Below are 21,081 nucleotides of genomic sequence, written 5' to 3' on the forward strand. Positions count from 1 at the left end.
ACACTCTAATCCTACCATAGTCATAGTGTAATGTCCCACCATATTATTATTATGTATTTATATAGCACTGACATTTTCTGCAGTACATTACAGAGTACATAGTCATGTCACTGACTGTCCTCAGAGGAGCTCACAGTCTAATCCTACCATAGTCATAGTGTAATGTCCTACCATATTATTATTATGTATTTATATAGCACGGACATCTCCTGCAGCACATTACAGAGTACATAGTCATGTCACTGACTGTCCTCAGAGGAGCTCACAATCTAATCCTACCACAGTCATAGTCTAATGTCCTACCATATTATTATTATGTATTTATATAGCAGTGACATCTCCTGCAGCACATTACAGAGTACATAGTCATGTCACTGACTGTCCTCAGAGGAGCTCACAGTCTTATGTCCTTAGTGTTTATACTCCAGGGTAGGCCTGAAAGATAAATCGAATTTAAATCGAAATCGTGATCACCAAGCTCACAATTTCGGAATCGTCAAAGTGGCAATTTCTGCAATCACATTATTTCCACATGGGCGAAGTTTGATGGGGAAAGTTTGAAGAAGCGGCTTCAAACTTCTAAGTCTCAGCGTGTGCAGCCCGCAGCATCGGCAGCGTTGGACATACCTTCTGAAAGGAGTCGAATGCTTTCTATCCTCTCTCGCCGTCTGCCAGCTATTGTGCACAGCATACTTCCTGGTTCCTGTATGTCATATGACATACAGGAAGTATGCTGTGCATTAGAGCCTGCAGGAGGCTAAGTGGATAGACGGGCATCGCTGGACTCGTGCTGGAAGGTATGCCCAGCACAGCTGCAGCTTGGGGGACAGAGGAGGCACAGAGAGACCTAGAGGGTGGACAGAGAGAGAGGGGGAACAGAGAGGCACAGAGGGGAACAAAGCTTGATTTGAAGGAAATCGAATCAAAATCGTGATTTCGGACAGAAATCGCTCAATTCAATTTTTTCCTAAAATCGTTCAGGCCTACTCCAGGGGTCAGCAGGCTGTCTGACAGAAAAAAATGCTGCTTTTGTAGGATGGCCCAGTTATAGTGGAAATCTGCAGTTTATAAAGAGACAATCACACCACTTTATACATCGTCAAAACGCCAACGCCACTTTTACTGTAGCAATCATGCCGGCTGTTGTGGAGAATAGGGATTTTGTTCAAGAGCCGTTTGTTACTCTAAGGCCTTGTTCACATCATAAATCGCAATAGCTGACGCAGCATTTTGCGTTTTTGTAGGCAATTTTTTTAGCGCCCCCCGCCGCTAACCCGCGCATTAGTGATTTTTAGTAAAGCGCTTTTGCAAAGCGAATCGTTTTTTTCACTTCCTGTGAACTCTTTGACCTGGAAAATAAATAAAATGTATTTATTCTAAAAAGCACTCTGGAAATCGCTATACAAGGTGCTTTTTCAAGCGTTTTGCGATTTCCCTATACCTTCCATTACAGGCAAATCGCCCCAAAAATGCTACAGGCAGTGCTTTGGTGAGCGAATCGGAATCTATCCGCTCAGAGGTGAACACTCTCATAGGGAATCATTGCACAAGCGCTTTTAGGGCGATTTCGAAAATCGCCAGCGCTTAAAAAAACAAAACAAAAGCGCTCTTAGTATGAACAAGCCCTTACTGCTGTTCAAACAATTTAAAGGGAACCTTAAGTCAGGGAGAAAAAATGAGTTTAACTCACCTGGGGCTTCCCTCAGCCCCCTGCAGCTGATCGGTGCCCTCGCAGCCCCGCTCCGATGCTCCTAGACCCGCCGGTGATGACTTCCGGTTTCGCCATCACCAGCCGACAGGAATGGGAACGCGAGTGATTCTTCGCATTCCCAGCCACAATAGCACCCCCAATACTGCTATTGCGGCCTTCTTGCCTGTCGGCCGGTGCCGGCGAAACCGGAAGTCGTCGCCGGCAGGTCCAGGAGCATCGGAGCGGGGCTGCGAGGGCACCGATCAGCTGCAGGGGGCTGAGGGAAGCCCCAGGTGAGTTAAACTCGTTTTTTCTCTCTGACTTAAGGTTCCCTTTAAGACGTATTGGTAATCGTACGCAATGAAAGTCTATGCGCTGCTAGCGTAGGCGCTTTCGGATGGCGGTTCCTTATCCTCATATAGTGAATTAGAACACTGACGGCTGGGCCATGCCCACCAGCAAATAAAATGTGGAGGCTGAAAAGATGCAATCTATTTTAGAAAGTGAAATAAAATGGTGAATTGCATTGCTTAAAAAAGAAATCTGTCGGCCTCCATATCCCTCTCACTTCAGTTGTCCTGTAAAGATACCCAGCATTGGAAATGTTGCCATTCTACTACCCCTATAAATAATCATTTATGTAATTTCTAGTTACAAAAATGAATAATTTGTGGAAAAGTGATAGGGTAGAATCCTGATTGTACATTTTTGGTGAGAGCAGGAAGGACGTGGCAGTGTGGCAATGGAATGTGGGCCAGAATGCAGAATCTTCCAGTTTGGTCGGAGTGCCCCTTTATCTGATGCTGTGATGTGGCAGGTTGTAGAGTTGGCATGATCGGGGTGCCCCTTTATCTGATGCTATCACATGACTGGCAGGTTGTAGAGTTGGCTTGTCGGGGTGCCCCTTTATCTGATGCTATCACGTGACTGGCAGGTTGTAGAGTTGGGGTGGTTGGGGTGCCCCTTTACCTGATGCTATGACGTGACTGGCAGGTTGTAGAGTTGGCGTGGTCGGGATGCCCCTTTATCTGATGCTATGACGTGACTGGCAGGTTGTAGAGTTGGCGTGGTCGGGATGCCCCTTTATCTGATGCTATCACGTGACTGGCAGGTTGTAGAGTTGGCGTGGTCGGGGTGCCCCTTTATCTGATGCTATCACGTGACTGGCAGGTTGTAGAGTTGGCGTGGTCGGGGTGCCCCTTTATCTGATGCTATCACGTGACTGGCAGGTTGTAGAGTTGGCGTGGTCGGGGTGCCCCTTTATCTGATGCTATCACGTGACTGGCAGGTTGTAGACTTGGCGTGGTCGGAGTGCCCCTTTATCTGATGCTATCACGTGACTGGCAGGTTGTAGACTTGGCGTGGTCGGAGTGCTCCTTTATCTGACGCTATCACGTGACTGGCAGGTTGTAGAGTTGGCGTGGTCGGAGTGCCTCTTTATCTGATGCTGTCACGTGACTGGCAGGTTGTAGAGTTGGCGTGGTCGGAGTGCCCCTTTATCTGACGCTATCACGTGACTGGCAGGTTGTAGAGTTGGCATGGTCGGGGTGCCCCTTTATCTGATGCTATCACGTGACTGGCAGGTTGTAGAGTTGGTGTGGTCGGAGTGCCCCTTTATCTGATGCTATCACGTGACTGGCAGGTTGGTGTCTGATAAAGGGATCCTCTCTGAAGTGTTGCGTTTCTTTCCTCGCGGTGACAAGGACTTGATATAAATAGAGCCTCTGCTGCCAGCGGGGCTGCCCAGCAGGTCGGCCTTCAAGGGCTGGCAGCGTTTGATGTTGGCGTGTGATTGTAAACAGACAGTGCGTGTACCGAGATTTCTGTATACACAGTCAGGAGGTGTTACATGGGGCCAGAGCTTGCACAGGCCCTATCTAATGACAGAGCACAGCCTTGGCTGTCAGTACATTAAAGCCAGGCACCAGCCCCGATCATTGCTTGTTAGTAATGGTGAAAACTCTCCTTCTGCCCCTCCACCCTTGTTTTATAATACAAAATGTAAAATACCTGGTGTGGCAGGTTATTGTTGCTGGGCTCCACTTGCAGACTTGCTTCCTTGAAAATTGCGCAAAAGGTGGATCAGCGCATCACCAGGCCGCCTCCGAATGGCCTCCAATCAGAGATGCGTTGAGCCCCCCCAGGAACTACAAACGCACCTTGAACCCAAACAGAAGCTCTGCATATACACCAAAAGCATGGCTGTTAAGTGGGAGCGGCTGACCAAAAATTAATTAAATTAGTACATAGCAAATAAATGAACAGCGCTACTTAAAAACAGACTAGTGCCTACCTGCAAGAGAGTTCAAGCCCCACTTGTGGGATATAATACACACCGAGCATACACATGACCTGTCTACCACTGGAGGAGGATGTTAGTTTCCTGTAACAGCTTGCATGCAACCTATTAAGTACTCGTCCCTCCCACTGCGAAGAAGTCAATCCTCCATGGGAGGGGCCTAACACTAACTAATCCTAAATTATGTATATGCATAGCCTGGGTGCGCTACCAAATAAAATCGAAAATTGAAAATTGCGCAAAAGGTGGATCAGCGCAACACCAGGCCGCCTCCGAATGGCCTCCATCAGAGATGCGCTGAGCCCCCCAGAAACTGCAAACGCACCTTGAACCCAAACACAAGTTCTGCATATACACCAAAAGCATGGCTGTTAAGTGGGAGCAGCTGACCAAAAACGAATTACATTAGTACATAGCAAAGAAATGAACTTGCTTCCTTCCTCCTCCCCATTGCTCAGTCAGAACCCAGCCCCCTGCAGTGACATGCGATTTCTTACAAGAGGGGGACTTCCCTCTCCATAAAGGCCACACCCCTTTACTTACCCACAACCATTGCACAGGCTGTCAGTTGGTAGGGAGGTGTGGCCTCTCAAATGCCCCTCCCCTGCTCCTGGTAGCCGCTGTGAGGAGCAATCGAATGCTGCACCAGGTATTTTACTTTTCTTTTACAAAAATGCCGCCTCTTTTTAAAATACAGATGGTATAAACATTATATTACTAGCTGACCTAAGCCCGTTTCAAAACGAGCTCTAGGTCTGTCACCATTGCGCACGCACGCACGCTCCCGCCCGCCACACACATGCAACTGCCGCGCGCGCACACCCACCCGCTCTGCTGGCCGCTGCACCACGCAAGCGCGCATCCACCCGCCCACTCGGCCAGCCCTGCGTCCTGTCCCAACACTGTCAGTGCTTGACATGCGCAGTAGCGCAAAAGCACTGACAGGGACAGATGCAGGGACACTTGTACTTTATATATGTAGATGAAGTACATTGTTACAAGATGAAAGATCCCTGAAGTGATGCACTTCTCTAACAGAGAAGACAGGGGTGACCTGGAAGTTATAACATAGCCAAGATGGCAGCCACGATCTTTAAATTGAAATCAAACGAAAACTATTTGGTGTAGAACGATTCATGCATCAAATGAAAGAGGAGAGCACAAGCTACAGAAATGTATGCATTTTTAAGTACTTTACAGTACTGGTCGGAGTCTTAAAGGCATGCCCATGAGAGGTGCTCAGAGTCCCTTTAAAGGGGAACTGAAGAGAGAGGTATATGGAGGCTGTCATGTTCATTTCCTTTTAGACAATACCAGTTGCCTGGCAGCCCTGCTGATCCTCTGCCTCTAATACTATTAGCCATAGCCCCCGAACAAGCATGCAGCAGATCAGGTGTTTCAGTGGTTCAGACTTATAAGTCTGATCTGACAAGACTAGCTGCATGCTTGTTTCTGGTTTTAATCAGATACTACTGCAGAGAAATAGACCAGCAGGGCTGCCAGGCAACTGGTATTGATTAAAAGGAAATAAACATGACAGCCTCCATATACCTCTCTCTTCAGTTCCCCTTTAAGTGGCAAATGGATCCGTGAAAAAGGATCTGGTTCCCGGTGAATCGAATCCGTTTTCACTCCGTTTCTGTTTAGCTGCTTCCTTTCCGTTACCCCCCCAAGTGGATTTTGCTGTATAGAAAGGTTTGTTTCTTCACTAGTGTAAAGAAACGTTCCGTTTTCTCATTGCCCCCAATGCAGGGCTTCGGCTTCCGCTTCCACTGGGCTCAGCACTCCGGAAAATTGCTGCAGAACCAAATTTGCGGTCCGTTCAGCGGATCGTGCGGAGCGGATCCCTTCTAACAGACCAATGTAAACAGATTCATATGGTTAAGTGTACCAGAACTCACTAACACACAAGGGGCTTGATTCACAAAGCGGTGCTAACTGTTAGCACGCCTGTGAAAATCCCCTTAGCACGTCTAAACCAGCTTTTCGCGCGCAAAACTTTATGCGCGTAAAACTTTACACGCGCACTGCAAAAAGCGCAGCGCGCTCCGTGCGAAGTGCCCATTAAAGCCTATAAGACTTAACGCGCGCATAGGACTTTGCGCGCGGCACTTAGCGCGCGATCTGATTGAGAAAACCGGTGCTAACCTACATAGCACCCTGGTTAGCGCGCCTAAAGACTTTAGATGTGCTAAGTAGGTGAGCACCGCATAGTGAATCAAGCCCAAAGATTTATACATACCTGGGGCTTCCTCAGGCCCCATCCGGTCGTATCGCTCCCACGCCGCCGTCCTCCGATGTCTGCAGCTCCGGTACCGTGTCCCCGCCCTTCTGTCAGTCGGAGCCAGTCTGAAGTAAGTAAAGTGTGCCGTCTACGTATTTTTCCAGCAGCCGCTGTAGAGATACGCAAAGAGCGTACTTCTCCTGCGTAGACTGGCTCTGACTGACGGAAGGGCGGGGACACGGTACCGGAGCTGCAGACATCGGAGGACGGCGGCGTGGAAGCGATCCGACCGGATGGGGCTGGAGGAAGCCTCAGGTATGTATAAATCTTTGTGTTTTCGTGAGCTCTGGTACACTTAATCATATGGATCTGTTTACATTGGTCTGTTAGAACGGATCCGCTCCGCACGATCCGCTGAGCGACCGCAAATTTGGTTCTGCAGCAATTTTCCGGACCGCTCTGGTTTCCTTCAACATTTGATCCATTTGCATCCGTTAGGATCCGGACTGTTTTTTCCTGCAGTCTGAACCAGGCCTTACTGTACCGATTTATGCGATGGTAAATCAGCGTTAATCTGCGTTACCACTTTTTTGTTGCGTTGAGTTGCAATGTTGGGTTTCAGCTTTACAACGCAACCTCCTACTGTGTACCTACCCTCACACTTCAGTCACAGCACCTGACTTGCTGCATGCTTGTTCAGGGGCTAGGGCTAAAAGTATTAGAGGCTGAGAATCAGCGCCAGGCAATCTGCATTGCTTAAAAGGAAATAAATATGGCAGCCTCCACATCCCTCTGGGTTCAGGTGGTTGTAAAGAGACCGGCGTATCGCTGTTTTTATGGTCGTTTTGCTTCAAACATGGTGAATGTCACTTTGAGCCTTGTGACGGCTGTGAATGTAGCACATTAATGTACAGAGAGCTTATTATCCTTTGTACAGAGGCTGTCAGCGCAGGTGAAATATTACAGGTGTGCGTTAACCAGTAACCAGTATTGCTTTGTCAGAGAATGATAGATCCCTCAATAGTGTCAGGACGACCTATGCCAGTGTGCACAGTCACTTCTCAGCTCTGGCCAGTAGAGGGGGCTACTGGCACAGGATATCAGTGATACGCTTATTGCAGAGGACTATCTGCTTCCTCACCCTTTTCATGTTAATTATGCAATTTGGAGTTTTTAAAGTGTTGGGCTTTTGCGAATTTCAACATAGGGAGCCTGGAAAAGGAGGAGGTGGCAGGGCTGCCTATAATTGTATGTATGTGTGCACCTCCTGCTGTACTCCCCAAGTGATGGTGACCGCCAGAGATGGATTAACCCTCCTGGCGGTTTGGCAAAATCCGCCAGGGGGCAGCAAATACGTTTTTTTTTTAATTTTTTTTTTTTCATGTAGCGAGACGAGGTCTCGCTACATGATAGCCGCTGCTCAGCGGCATCCCCCCAGCCCCTCAAAGAACGGGATCTCCTGGAGGGCTTTCCCCGTCGCCATGGCGACGGGGCGGGATGACGTCACCGACGTCGTGACGTCAAAGGGGACTCCGATCCACCCCACGGCGCTGCCTGGCACTGATTGGCCAGGCAGCGCATGGGGTCTGGGGGGGCGGCTGCGGCGACGCGTATAGCGGCGGATCGGCGGGTAGCGGCGGCGATTGGGCACTGCACGCAGCTAGCAAAGTGCTAGCTGCGTGCAGCAAAAAAAAATTATGCAAATCGTCCGGGGCCTCAGCGGGGCCTGAGCGGTGCCTCCCGGCGGCATAGCCCGTGCTCAGCACGGGCTTACCGCCAGGGAGGTTAAAGGACAACTGGAGAGAGAGGTATATGGAGGCTGACATATTTATTTCCTTTTAAGCAATACCAGTTGCCTGGCAGCCCTGCTGATCCTCTGCCTATAATACTTTTAGCCATAGACCCTGAACAAGCATGCAGATCAGATGTTTCTGACATTATTGACAGATCTGAGTAAACAGAGGGAGCACCAATGAAAAAAAGGTAGTGTGCCTCGACCCGAACCCCCACACTTCTCTCTCTCTCCCTCCTCTTTCTCCTGATCTCTCTCTCCACTAAATCCCCACACTTCTCTCTCTCAACCTCTCCCTCTCTTTCTCACGCTCTCTCCACACTTCTCTCTCTCACCCCTCCCTCAGTCTCGCCCCCCCCTCCTCTTTCTCACTCTCTCTCCACCACATCCCCACACTCCTCTCTCTCTCCCCTTCCCTCTATTCCTCTCTCCATCCTCTTTCTCACACTCTCTCTCCACCACATCCCCACACTCCTCTCTCTCTCCCCCTCCCTCTGTTCCTCTCTCCATCCTCTTTCCCCTGCTCTCGCTCCACTACATCCCCACACTTCTCTCTCACATCCCCTCCCTCAGTCCCTCTCCCCCTCTTCTTTCTCACTCTCCACTACTTCCCCACACTTTTCTTCCCCCCCCCTTCCCTTTCTCCCTCCTCTTTCTCCTGATCTCTCTCTCCACTACTTCACCACACTTCTCTCTCTCACCCTCTCCCTCTGTCCCTCTCTCCCTCCTCTTTCTCCTGCTCTCTCCACCACTTCCCCACACTTCTCTTTCTCACCCTCTCCCTCTGTCCCTCTCTCCCTCCTTTTTCTCGCTCTCTCTCCACTACTTTCACACACTTCTCTCTCTCCCCCTCCCCCTCTCTTTCTCCTTCTCTCTCCACCACTTTGCCACACTTCTCTCTCTCACCCTCTCCATCTGTCCCTCTCTCCCTCCTCTTTCTCCTGCTCTCTCCACCACTTCCCCACACTTCTCTTTCTCACCCTCTCCCTCTGTCCCTCTCTCCCTCCTTTTTCTCGCTCTCTCTCCACTACTTTCACACACTTCTCTCTCCCCCCCTCCCCCTCTCTTTCTCCTGCTCTCTCCACCACTTTGCCACACTTCTCTCTCTCACCCTCTCCATCTGTCCCTCTCTCCCTCCTCTTTCTCGCACTCTCTCTCCACCACTTCCACAGACACTCTCTTTTCTCCTCCTCTGACTCATGCCGCCTGCAGATGAGACCTGTCAGATGAGCAGTGTGTGTAATTCTGGCTTATCAGTGATTAGGAAGAGTGGGAATTTTTCAGCCCACCTGATCACATCGCCTCCATAGCTTCCTCCTATCTGCAGTCACAATGCCTTGTCCATGCTGTCATCCTATTATTGCACAATTGCCTTGGCGTGCTGCAGATTAAAGCAGTCTTGGGATCACAGAAATTCAGATTGACGGAATGATCGATAGAACGATCGTTTGCCAATCAGCACCATTAACGATAGCTGATCCAACAGATCCTATGGTCAATTGTTCAGAAGATTGTACCATTAATGTCCCATCACCAGAGTCATATCCAATCTATACCTGGCACTGATGAAGATCGGAACTGGCTGAACCAGCTGCTGCAGGCTGCATTATTTGGTTCTGCTTATAACCCATAGGCTTGCTATAACTCATTGTCTATGCCTATTGGCAGGGTTCACACAGCAAAAAAATATACATACCTGGGGCTTCCTCCAGCCCCCCCGGCCTGATCGCTCCCACGCCGCCGTCTTCTTCCGACTCCCAGGGTCTAGTCCCCTTCTTCAGGCATATTTCCAGATGTTAGCACACACTTTCTGGGATCTAGTCCCCTTCTTCAGCCATATTTCGAGATGTTAGCCCAAGCTTTCTGGGATCTAGTCCCCGTCTTCAGGCATATTTCCAGATGTTAGCACAAGCTTTCTGGGATCTAGTCCCCTTCTTCAGGCATATTTCGAGATGTTAGCACAAGCTTTCTGGGATCTAGTCCCCTTCTTCAGGCATATTTCCAGATGTTAGCACAAGCTTTCTGGGATCTGGTCCCCTTCTTCAGGCATATTTCCAGATGTTAGCACAAGCTTTCTGGGATCTAGTCCCCTTCTTCAGGCATATTTCCAGATGTTAGCACACGCTTTCTGGGATCTGGTCCCCTTCTTCAGGCATATTTCCAGATGTTAGCACAAGCTTTCTGGGATCTAGTCCCCTTCTTCAGGCATATTTCCAGATGTTAGCACACGCTTTCTGGGATCTGGTCCCCTTCTTCAGGCATATTTCCAGATGTTAGCACAAGCTTTCTGGGATCTAGTCCCCTTCTTCAGGCATATTTCCAGATGTTAGCACAAGCTTTCTGGGATCTAGTCCCCTTCTTCAGGCATATTTCCAGATGTTAGCACAAGCTTTCTGGGATCTGGTCCCCTTCTTCAGGCATATTTCCAGATGTTAGCACAAGCTTTCTGGGATCTGGTCCCCGTCTTCAGGCATATTTCCAGATGTTAGCACAAGCTTTCTGGGATCTAGTCCCCTTCTTCAGGCATATTTCGAGATGTTAGCACAAGCTTTCTGGGATCTAGTCCCCTTCTTCAGGCATATTTCCAGATGTTAGCACAAGCTTTCTGGTATCTAGTCCCCTTCTTCAGGCATATTTCCAGATGTTAGCACACGCTTTCTGGGATCTAGTACCCTTCTTCAGCCATATTTCCAGATGTTAGCACAAGCTTTCTGGGATCTAGTCCCCTTCTTCAGCCATATTTCCAGATGTTAGCACAAGCTTTCTGGGATCTAGTCCCCTTCTTCAGCCATATTTCCAGATGTTAGCACAAGCTTTCTGGGATCTGGTCCCCTTCTTCAGGCATATTTCCAGATGTTAGCACAAGCTTTCTGGGATCTGGTCCCCTTCTTCAGGCATATTTCCAGATGTTAGCACACGCTTTCTGGGATCTGGTCCCCTTCTTCAGGCATATTTCCAGATGTTAGCACAAGCTTTCTGGGATCTAGTCCCCTTCTTCAGGCATATTTCCAGATGTTAGCACACGCTTTCTGGGATCTGGTCCCCTTCTTCAGGCATATTTCCAGATGTTAGCACAAGCTTTCTGGGATCTAGTCCCCTTCTTCAGGCATATTTCCAGATTTTAGCACACGCTTTCTGGGATCTAGTCACCTTCTTCGGGCATATTTCCAGATGTTAGCACAAGCTTTCTGGGATCTAGTCCCCTTCTTCAGGCATATTTCCAGATGTTAGCACAAGCTTTCTGGGATCTAGTCCCCTTCTTCAGGCATATTTCCAGATGTTAGCACAAGCTTTCTGGGATCTAGTCCCCTTCTTCAGGCATATTTCCAGATGTTAGCACAAGCTTTCTGGGATCTGGTCCCCTTCTTCAGGCATATTTCCAGATGTTAGCACAAGCTTTCTGGGATCTAGTCCCCTTCTTCAGGCATATTTCCAGATGTTAGCACACGCTTTCTGGGATCTGGTCCCCTTCTTCAGGCATATTTCCAGATGTTAGCACAAGCTTTCTGGGATCTAGTCCCCTTCTTCAGGCATATTTCCAGATGTTAGCACACGCTTTCTGGGATCTGGTCCCCTTCTTCAGGCATATTTCCAGATGTTAGCACAAGCTTTCTGGGATCTAGTCCCCTTCTTCAGGCATATTTCCAGATTTTAGCACACGCTTTCTGGGATCTAGTCACCTTCTTCGGGCATATTTCCAGATGTTAGCACAAGCTTTCTGGGATCTAGTCCCCTTCTTCAGGCATATTTCCAGATGTTAGCACAAGCTTTCTGGGATCTAGTCCCCTTCTTCAGGCATATTTCCAGATGTTAGCACAAGCTTTCTGGGATCTAGTCCCCTTCTTCAGGCATATTTCCAGATGTTAGCACAAGCTTTCTGGGATCTAGCCCCCTTCTTCAGGCATATTTCCAGATGTTAGCACAAGCTTTCTGGGATCTAGCCCCCTTCTTCAGGCATATTTCCAGATGTTAGCACAAGCTTTCTGGGATCTAGTCCCCTTCTTCAGGCATATTTCCAGATTTTAGCACACGCTTTCTGGGATCTAGTCACCTTCTTCGGGCATATTTCCAGATGTTAGCACAAGCTTTCTGGGATCTAGTCCCCTTCTTCAGGCATATTTCCAGATGTTAGCACAAGCTTTCTGGGATCTAGTCCCCTTCTTCAGGCATATTTCCAGATGTTAGCACAAGCTTTCTGGGATCTAGCCCCCTTCTTCAGGCATATTTCCAGATGTTAGCACAAGCTTTCTGGGATCTAGTCCCCTTCTTCAGGCATATTTCCAGATGTTAGCACAAGCTTTCTGGGATCTAGTCCCCTTCTTCAGGCATATTTCCAGATGTTAGCACAAGCTTTCTGGGATCTAGTCCCCTTCTTCAGGCATATTTCCAGATGTTAGCACAAGCTTTCTGGGATCTAGTACCCTTCTTCAGCCATATTTCCAGATGTTAGCACAAGCTTTCTGGGATCTAGTCCCCTTCTTCAGCCATATTTCCAGATGTTAGCACAAGCTTTCTGGGATCTAGTCCCCTTCTTCAGGCATATTTCCAGATGTTAGCACACGCTTTCTGGGATCTGGTCCCCTTCTTCAGGCATATTTCCAGATGTTAGCACAAGCTTTCTGGGATCTAGTCCCCTTCTTCAGGCATATTTCCAGATGTTAGCACAAGCTTTCTGGGATCTAGTCCCCTTCTTCAGGCATATTTCCAGATGTTAGCACAAGCTTTCTGGGATCTAGTCCCCTTCTTCAGGCATATTTCCAGATGTTAGCACAAGCTTTCTGGGATCTAGTCCCCTTCTTCAGGCATATTTCCAGATGTTAGCACAAGCTTTCTGGGATCTAGCCCCCTTCTTCAGGCATATTTCCAGATGTTAGCACACGCTTTCTGGGATCTGGTCCCCTTCTTCAGGCATATTTCCAGATGTTAGCACAAGCTTTCTGGGATCTAGTCCCCTTCTTCAGGCATATTTCCAGATGTTAGCACAAGCTTTCTGGGATCTAGCCCCCTTCTTCAGGCATATTTCCAGATGTTAGCACAAGCTGGACACACCAGTGGCCCAAAACGTCTGTGAACCAGGACACATGTGTATGTACAGTGCCTAGCACACAAATAACTATGCTGTGTTCCTTTTTTTCTTTCTCTGCCTGAAAGAGTTAAATATCAGGTATGTAAGTGGCTGACTCAGTCTTGACAGGAAGTGACTACAGTGTGACCCTCATTGATAAGAAATTCCAACTATAAAACACTTTCCTAGCAGAAAATGGCTTCCGGGAGCGGAAAAGAGATACAAAGGGTCAATAGTTCATATATTTTAGCTCTGGTATACTTCAATGAATGTATCATTGAGCAAAAACAATAAAACAGTTAAAACTTAAAAAGTAGATTTCAACATACAATAAAACTGTGGAATATCTTAAAAAGTCATTTTTAGGAGAAGGAAGATAGATACAATCGTTTATTTCACTAGTTTATTTTCAAAAACGAACAATCAAGAAAAATGTTGAGTACAAATTCATGAAAATGTTCAAGACATTAACAGAAGGGTTAAATTGTGGAATGGGATTCATGACTCCTTATGTAACATGATTGACTTGGCTTCATGATCTTCAGAAACCTGCTAGATTTCATGTTTGCTTGCATGAGCTCACTGGCTCCAGCCTGCTGATCACCTGACACCTAACTGCTAAACAGTAACCAGCGCAACTGCCATCTTCGTGTTTGCTATTTACTTGCATCAGTGTTTTACTTTAGCTAACATCTGGAAATATGCCTGAAGAAGGGGACTGGATCCCTGAAAGCTTGTGCTAACGTCTGGAAATATGCCTGAAGAAGGGGACTGGATCCCTGAAAGCTTGTGCTAACGTCTGGAAATATGCCTGAAGAAGGGGACTGGATCCCTGAAAGCTTGTGCTAACGTCTGGATTCTGGAAATATGCCTGAAGAAGGGGACTGGATCCCTGAAAGCTTGTGCTAACGTCTGGATTCTGGAAATATGCCTGAAGAAGGGGACTAGATCACTGAAAGCTTGCAAAATGTAACTCTATCAGTTAGCCATTAAAACATATTCTTTTTACAAAACTTTTAAAAATCAGAAAAATTGTGCACGATTTTTTTGGATGCGAAAAAATTCACAATACAGTGGAAAGGTAGCCTGGTAATGAATAGGTGTACTGCTCTCCCTCAGGAAGTGGCATTAGTGACCCTGGGGACGTGTTGTGACACCACAAGGAAGCAGACATTTGTCATCCAATTAGAGGGCAGCTGAGAAGTCTTGAAATGCAGATGAGCTGCTGATTGCTGGAGGGGGTGATCAGAGAGGGGTCTGTGTCTGGGGGGAGGACAGGGGGACATTACTCTGTGTGTGAGCAGAGAGGAGGACAGGCCAGCTTCTAGAGACCAGCAGCAATAGCCTGACTGCCAGTATACTGCCCAGAGGTAGGTGGCTTATCAGTCTCAGGCCTGGAACAAATCGCTAGCGCAGTCACAGGTGTTTTTAATGAGCCTTTTGTAAGCGATTTGATTAGCGTTTTCTGGCGATTTTAAAAAAGTGTGAGCTTTTTGCCAGTAATTGTGATTGCGATTTGTGATTAGCGATTTTAATTCTGATTGGTCCTTTCAAACTATTTTAATTTTTGTTAAAGTTTTAAAATCGCACACAAAACGCTATGTGTAGCGATTCATGAGCGATTTGCCAGCGCTTCAATACTTTACATTGAAACACAAACGCTCCCAAAATACTGCATGTCCTGCGATTGCCATTTTGCTCATCGCAATCGCTGCTGTGGAATTTTTTACATTTATTACATTGGCGGAGCGTTTAGGGAAATCGCTCCCTAAACGCTCAAATAAGCGCTCAAGTGGGTTCCATGCCCTGAAGCACTATTGGAATTGGTGTTCTGTGTGCTATGTTGGAACACAATAGCAATCGGCCAGTATAAATCCAAAGCTGCGAACGAGCCAATGCTAAGCTGATATATTCAATTCCCAAACGTCTAATGGTGCCCATACATGGTAAAATGTTTTCATTATTTGACAATTAGATAATTTTGTTTGAGTATCCTGAGATGGAATAGAAAGATTTTTCCAACATGTCCGATCGGATATTTATTGACAAAAAGGGATAATCGTTTGTTTTTCTTGATCGATAAAAAAGATTCTTTTTTACTTTCTTTCGATTCGATCGCATGAAAACAGGAAAGTCAGATGTTTTTATTGAACCATGTATGGGCACCACAAAGTGCACCTGAACTTTGGTACAAAAGTTAGATACTTACCTTTGTAGAGGAAAAGTCTCCAGATAGTCCTGAGTAGAGCTGCTCAAATCCGGATCCGGCAGATACCTGGATAGTTGCTATCCGGATATCTCCCAGTTACCTGGGCGGGGTGGACGGGGTCAATCTTACCTGTCTGACGTCTTCTTCATCCGTCCCTCGGCGCCTCCCACGATGCGCTCCATGCGCGTCACGTGATTACAAACACTTCCTTCTTCAACCCGGAAGGAGGAGGAAGTGTTTGTAATCACGTGACCGCCGCTTGGAACGCATCGTGGGAGGCGCCAAGGGACGGATGAAGAAGACGTCAGACAGGTAAGATTGACCCCCCTGCCCAGGTAACTGGGAGATATCCGGATAGCAACTATCCAGGTATCTGCCGGATCCGGATTTGAGCAGCTCTAGTCCTGAGGCTCCCCCGTCGGCCAGGGCTGGGACCCTCTCTAAGCCAAACCGACAAGAGCTTGGGCAGCATGGTGGCGTACTGTTTAGCACTCTCACCTTGCAGCGCTGGGTCCCCGGTTCGAATTCTAGCCAGGTCAATATCTGCAACGAGTTTGTATGTTCTCTCTATGTATGTGTGGGTTTACACTACACGATACACACATAGACATATGACTATGGTAGGGATTAGATTGTGAGCCCCTAGGGCGTTTTGCGTTTTTTTTTTCGAGCGCCGGCGATTTCAAAAAACGCCCTAAAATCCATTGTACAATTTATTCCTTGTTGGATAATTCATTTCATGGCGTTTCGTCTGCTTTCCGGTCAGAAAATTGCTGCCTGTACCATTTTTAGGGCGATTTTGCTACAGTGGCAGGTATAGGAAAAAACGCAAAACACTCTCAAAATCACTTTATGTGGCTATTGCGTTTTCGCTTTTAAGAATAAATACATTGTATTTATTCTTTTCCTGGTCAAAGAGTTCACTCTGCTTTGAAAAGGGCTTTACAAAATATCGTAGAGCGCTGGTAAGCGCCGGGAGGGGGGAAAAAAATCACTCACAAAATCGCAAAACGCTGGCCTCAGCGATTGCAATTTCAGATGTGAACAAAAGCTTAGTGACAGGACAATATACTCTGTACATCGCTGCATAATATGTCAGTGCTATATAAATACTTAAATAAATAAAATAAATAAAAAATAAATAAAAGCTTGTTGTGTTCGCACTCATGACTGCGCTCCGCTCTGTGTACAAGCGCGCCTGCGCAGTGGCATGGAGCTGCTGGCGCCCTACTTGCACGATTGACGTCGGGCTGCTGCAGGGGTGCGGACTGTACTGACGCAGGCGTTGTGCGGCCGCGGTCGTGCATGGATAGGAGCGTGGCTGCGCAGAAAAGGCTGAGTAGCGGCGGGCTACAGGAGTATCCAGTGGTTTCCCTTTACCAGCTATTTCCAGTGACCACATTACCTTGTTACATGTATGGCGGTGGATAGAGCCTTAGCATGGCAGTCACATGATCAGAGCACCCAGCGCTGACAGCCTATCCAGCGGCTCCTTATCGTCCTGGTGCATCCTGAATGCATATGAGAAAAAAAATACATAAAAAAACGCATACCAGCACGGTGGAATAGTAGTTGGTGCCGAAAGTAACTGTACAAATTAAGGCCTCTTTCACAGTGGGACGTTGCGTTTGATGCGATGTTAAAGTGAACCAGAGACGAAGCACCCTCATGTATTTTACCATATATATCAGTGGGAACATTAGAGAAAACACCTACCCTGCTCTCTGTTTCATTTTTAGCTGTTCAGTTTTCTTCTTATCGGCCCTGATAAAATCCCTGACTGAGCATTCAGTCTGGCTTTGCTCAGGAATTATTATAGTTGAGACTGTCTTTTTTCTGTCTTTTTAAGCCCAAGCCTGCCCCCTTGTGGCTCTGTTCAGGAGTGATTATAGCAAAGTCAGACTGAATGCTCAGTCGGGGATTTTATTTGGGCTGATAAGACGCAAGCTTAACAGTTAAAAATAAAACAGAGAGCAGGGTAGATGTTTTCTCTAATGTTCCCACTGATAGATATATAGTAAAATACATGAGGGTGCTTCATCTCTAGTTCACTTTAAGGTCGCATAACGTGCCCCTAATGCAACGCATTGAAAGACTATAACTTGGACGTTATAGTGCATTCTTTAGCCCTGCATTTGGTGCGCCGTTTTCGTCGCACAGTGATGGAACGAAAACGGCGCATGCGTTGCATTAAAAAAAAAAAAACTTACCGAGCATGTGCAACACACATAACGCAGCAAATGTATTGCTAAATGCACAGCATGCTGCTCTTACTAAATATTGCTACACGTTACACACAACGCAACGTGTGCACTGTGAATGTCGCACAGACTTTGTATTGCTGTGCGTTACTCTGCATTATAAAAAAATTTAACGTCACACTGTGAAAGAGGCCTAAAGGGCAACTGTAACATTAATATTTATTTCCTGTTAAGCAATACCAGTAAACTGCCTATCCTGTTGATCATCTGCCTCTAATGCTTTTAGCCACAGCCCCTGAACAAGCATGCAGCAGATCAGATGTTTTTGACATTATTTTCAGATCTGACAAGATTAGCTGCATGCTTGTTTCTGGTGTGATTCAGACACTACTGCAGCCAAATAGATCAGCTGGGCTGCCAGGCAACTGGTATTGTGTAAAAGGAAATAAATATGGCAGCCTCCATATACTTCTCACTTCAGTTGTCCTTTAATAAACCCCTGGGTTGTTTTGGCTGTGTGTTTTGGGTCATTGTCCATCTGTTGTGGTAATGTACAGAAGCAAAATCAGAAAAAAGTTGTCCAAATATCTATGGACCGAACCCTAGTTAAGAAAAATTGCAATGTGTTTAACAAAACTTTTTAGTGCTTAGTTAATTTCCTATAATATATTCTGTTCCACCATTAGTGTGGCCGGTTGTAATCCTCCTGTATTGATTATGGTATACGTTTCTTTTTGCAGCACCGGCAGCATCACTCCACGCAGCACGCCCAGCAACTCCCCCGCCGTGCGGAGGCGTCTGGCCGCCAGCGAATTGGAGAGCATGGTGGAGAAGGGATCGGAATGTCTGGGAGAGAGAGCGGCCAACACACTCACCCCCACCTCACCTCCACCGGGGGCGCTACCCTACAACCAGAGCAATGCCCAGCTACCCACCCAAAACAACTCCCTGCCCGGGACGCCGCTCCCCCCGCAACTCGGAGGCAGAGGGTTCATACGCAACAGCAAGGTGAGTCCACACTAGTCTGCCCGACTCATGCCCCTCCCATGAGTCAGCAACGTGAGTCCACACTAGTCTGCCCGACTCATGCCCCTCCCAGCAAGGTCAGCAAGGTGAACAGAGCGCTTGCCTGGCAGTTTTGAAGGACACTTGAAGTGAAAGGGACATGGAGGCTGCCATATTTATTAATACTTACCTGAGGCTTCCTCTGGCTCCATGAGGTATGAGGACTCCCTCGCTGTCCTCTTCTAACATCCCCTGGTAATTTGGCCAGTAGCGGCCAGTCGTATCCAGCCACGCCCCTTCTACACCATGCAATCCTTTTGTTTTTCTGCACCGAAACGCAACTCTCCACAGTGGCTGAATCACAGTTAAAGGACACCTGAAGCGAAAATAAACGAATGAAATAAATGATTGTATCTATCTTCATTCTCCTAAAAATGACTTTTTAACATATTCCACGGTTTTATTTTATGTTTAAATCTACTTTTTAAGTTTTTTGTGTTTTATTGTTTTTGCTCAATGGCACATTCATTTAAGTATGCCAGAGCTAAAATCTATGAACTATTGACCCTTGTTATCTCTTTCCTGCTCTCAGAAGCCATTTTCTGCTAGGAAAGTGTTTTCTAGTTGGAATTACTTATCAGTGAGGGTCACACTGTAGTCACTTCCTGTCTGAGTCAGAACTGTGTCAGCCACTTACATACCTGATGTTTAACTCTTTCAAGCAGAGAAAGAAAAAAAAGGAACACAGCCTAGTTATGTGTGTGCTAGGCACTGTACATGCACATGTCTATCTCATCATGTCACATGTCACTTCAGGTATCCTTTAATTTACTCCATTGCCATACATTGGTTACATTTTCAGTGCATATATTCACATTGCATTTTCCTTGCATTGCGAAAACGGGCCTTAATATTTTAATCCATATCCCCGATCGACCATGCAGCAGATTAGATGTTTCTGACTGAAGTCAGACTGGATTAGCTGTATGCTTGTTTCAGGTGTGTGATTCAGCCACTACTGCAGCCAAAGAGATCAGCAGGACTGCCAGACAACTGGTATTGTTTAACAGGAAATAAATATGGCAGCCAATACAGCTAATGGAGTTTATATTTGTTGTTTTTTTACAGATTCTTTAAAGTCACCTATAGGAGTATTCATATTTTGGTCAGATTCATTGTTTTAATCAATCGATCAGATATTGAATCGTAACAACCAGGAACTCTGATTTAAATCAATGTAAAATTGATTGTTCTTTCTGGACTCAAAAAATCGATTGCATGCAAATCTGTATCATATCGTCTGCAGCTTGGAACTGGCCCAATCATTCGCATTTCCTGCTGATTTGGATTGGCCCAAATCCAAGCGACATTCAATTTGCATGAAATTTGCATGCAAGGTAAAATTATTAGCATTCCATTGGCCATCACTTATACCCATCTTCATATCTGTATCAGCATCAAAAACCTTCAGTGAAAGTCAGCTGCTGATTACTGCAAAGACGCCTTAGTGGAACCCTGCCCCCTGCTGGATTCTGACTGAGCTGCAAGAATTAACGTCAAATGCTGTAGGAAAGGTCTCTTCACCAATGTGTGTATTCATAAATCTCAAACTCAGGATGAAAGCACACAAATTACATAACAGTAGTAAGTATAGTTGAAAAAAGACATTCGTCCAGCCAGAAACAAAATTAAATAAATAAGTAAGCATTGGGTACCTTTCTCTCCTGCATCCTCACATATCCCAGTTGATCCAGGGGAAGGCAAAAAACCCTTACAAGGCTTTTGACCAATTAACCATTAAGGAAAAAACTCGTTCCGGACTCCAAATGGCAGTCCGATAAATCCCTGGATCAACTCTTCCAGGAAATGCCTAATAATTATAGCCGTGGATGCCCTTCATTGCAAGGAAAGCATCCAAGCCCTTTTTTAAATGCAGATATAGTGTTTGCCATAACTACTTCCCAAAGTAAGATATATCAGATTTTAACAGCTCTTACTGTAAGAACCCCTTCCTAAATAGATGGCCAAACCTTTGTTCCTCCATACGCAGATCATCTCCCCTTGTCCGTTGTACAGCTCTAGGGACAAAAAGCTCATCTGCCAAGCTTTTGTATGACCCGCTGATGTATTTATACATGTTAATCAGGTCACCTCTCAGTCGCATTTTTTCCATCTACATAAGCCCAGTTTGTCCAACTTTTTTGGTAAGTGAGATCTTCCATCCCTCTGATTAGTTTGTCTGTCTTTGTACCCGTCCCAGAAGGTCAATGTCCTTTCTAAAGAGTGGTGCCCAAAACTGTATCCCATACTCCAGAGGTAGCCTCACAAAGGATATATTCTCAAGGTCATCACATTGATTAATGTAAATTATAAACAATCCCTGTGTAACTGACCTTTTCAGATTCAAAGCCTGTTAAATTGTTAAAGTAAACTGGAGGTGGCAGAAAAAATAAAAGCTAGATACTTAGTTAAGAAGAGGGACGTCTCTGGATGCTCCACGGGCTTCTTACGCCCTCTTGGAACTCGCCGCCCCTGGCCCGGACCTTCTTTTTAGTTCGTTACCACGCCCACTTTGTTTACAAGCGCTGATGAACAT

The 21,081-nt window shown here is 46.5% G+C and overlaps 1 protein-coding gene across 11 annotated transcripts in view; it reads left to right on the plus strand.

Annotated features, from left to right (window-relative positions):
• GRAMD1A (GRAM domain containing 1A) overlaps window positions 1–21,081 on the plus strand; it is a 264,618-nt gene that overhangs the window by 153,572 nt on the left and 89,965 nt on the right. For 10 of the 11 annotated variants that reach the window (XM_068241916.1, XM_068241918.1, XM_068241917.1 and 7 more), the window contains exon 2: window positions 18,221–18,488. In XM_068241916.1, coding sequence (XP_068098017.1) covers window positions 18,221–18,488 — 268 coding nt within the window. Of the gene's footprint in view, window positions 1–13,710; window positions 14,040–18,220; window positions 18,489–21,081 lie in introns of those variants that run through there. The other variant, XM_068241926.1, reaches the window with a different exon arrangement.

The sequence above is a fragment of the Hyperolius riggenbachi genome, chromosome 6, assembly GCF_040937935.1.
Source record: "Hyperolius riggenbachi isolate aHypRig1 chromosome 6, aHypRig1.pri, whole genome shotgun sequence".
In the NCBI taxonomy this organism is placed as follows: Eukaryota; Metazoa; Chordata; class Amphibia; order Anura; family Hyperoliidae; genus Hyperolius; species Hyperolius riggenbachi.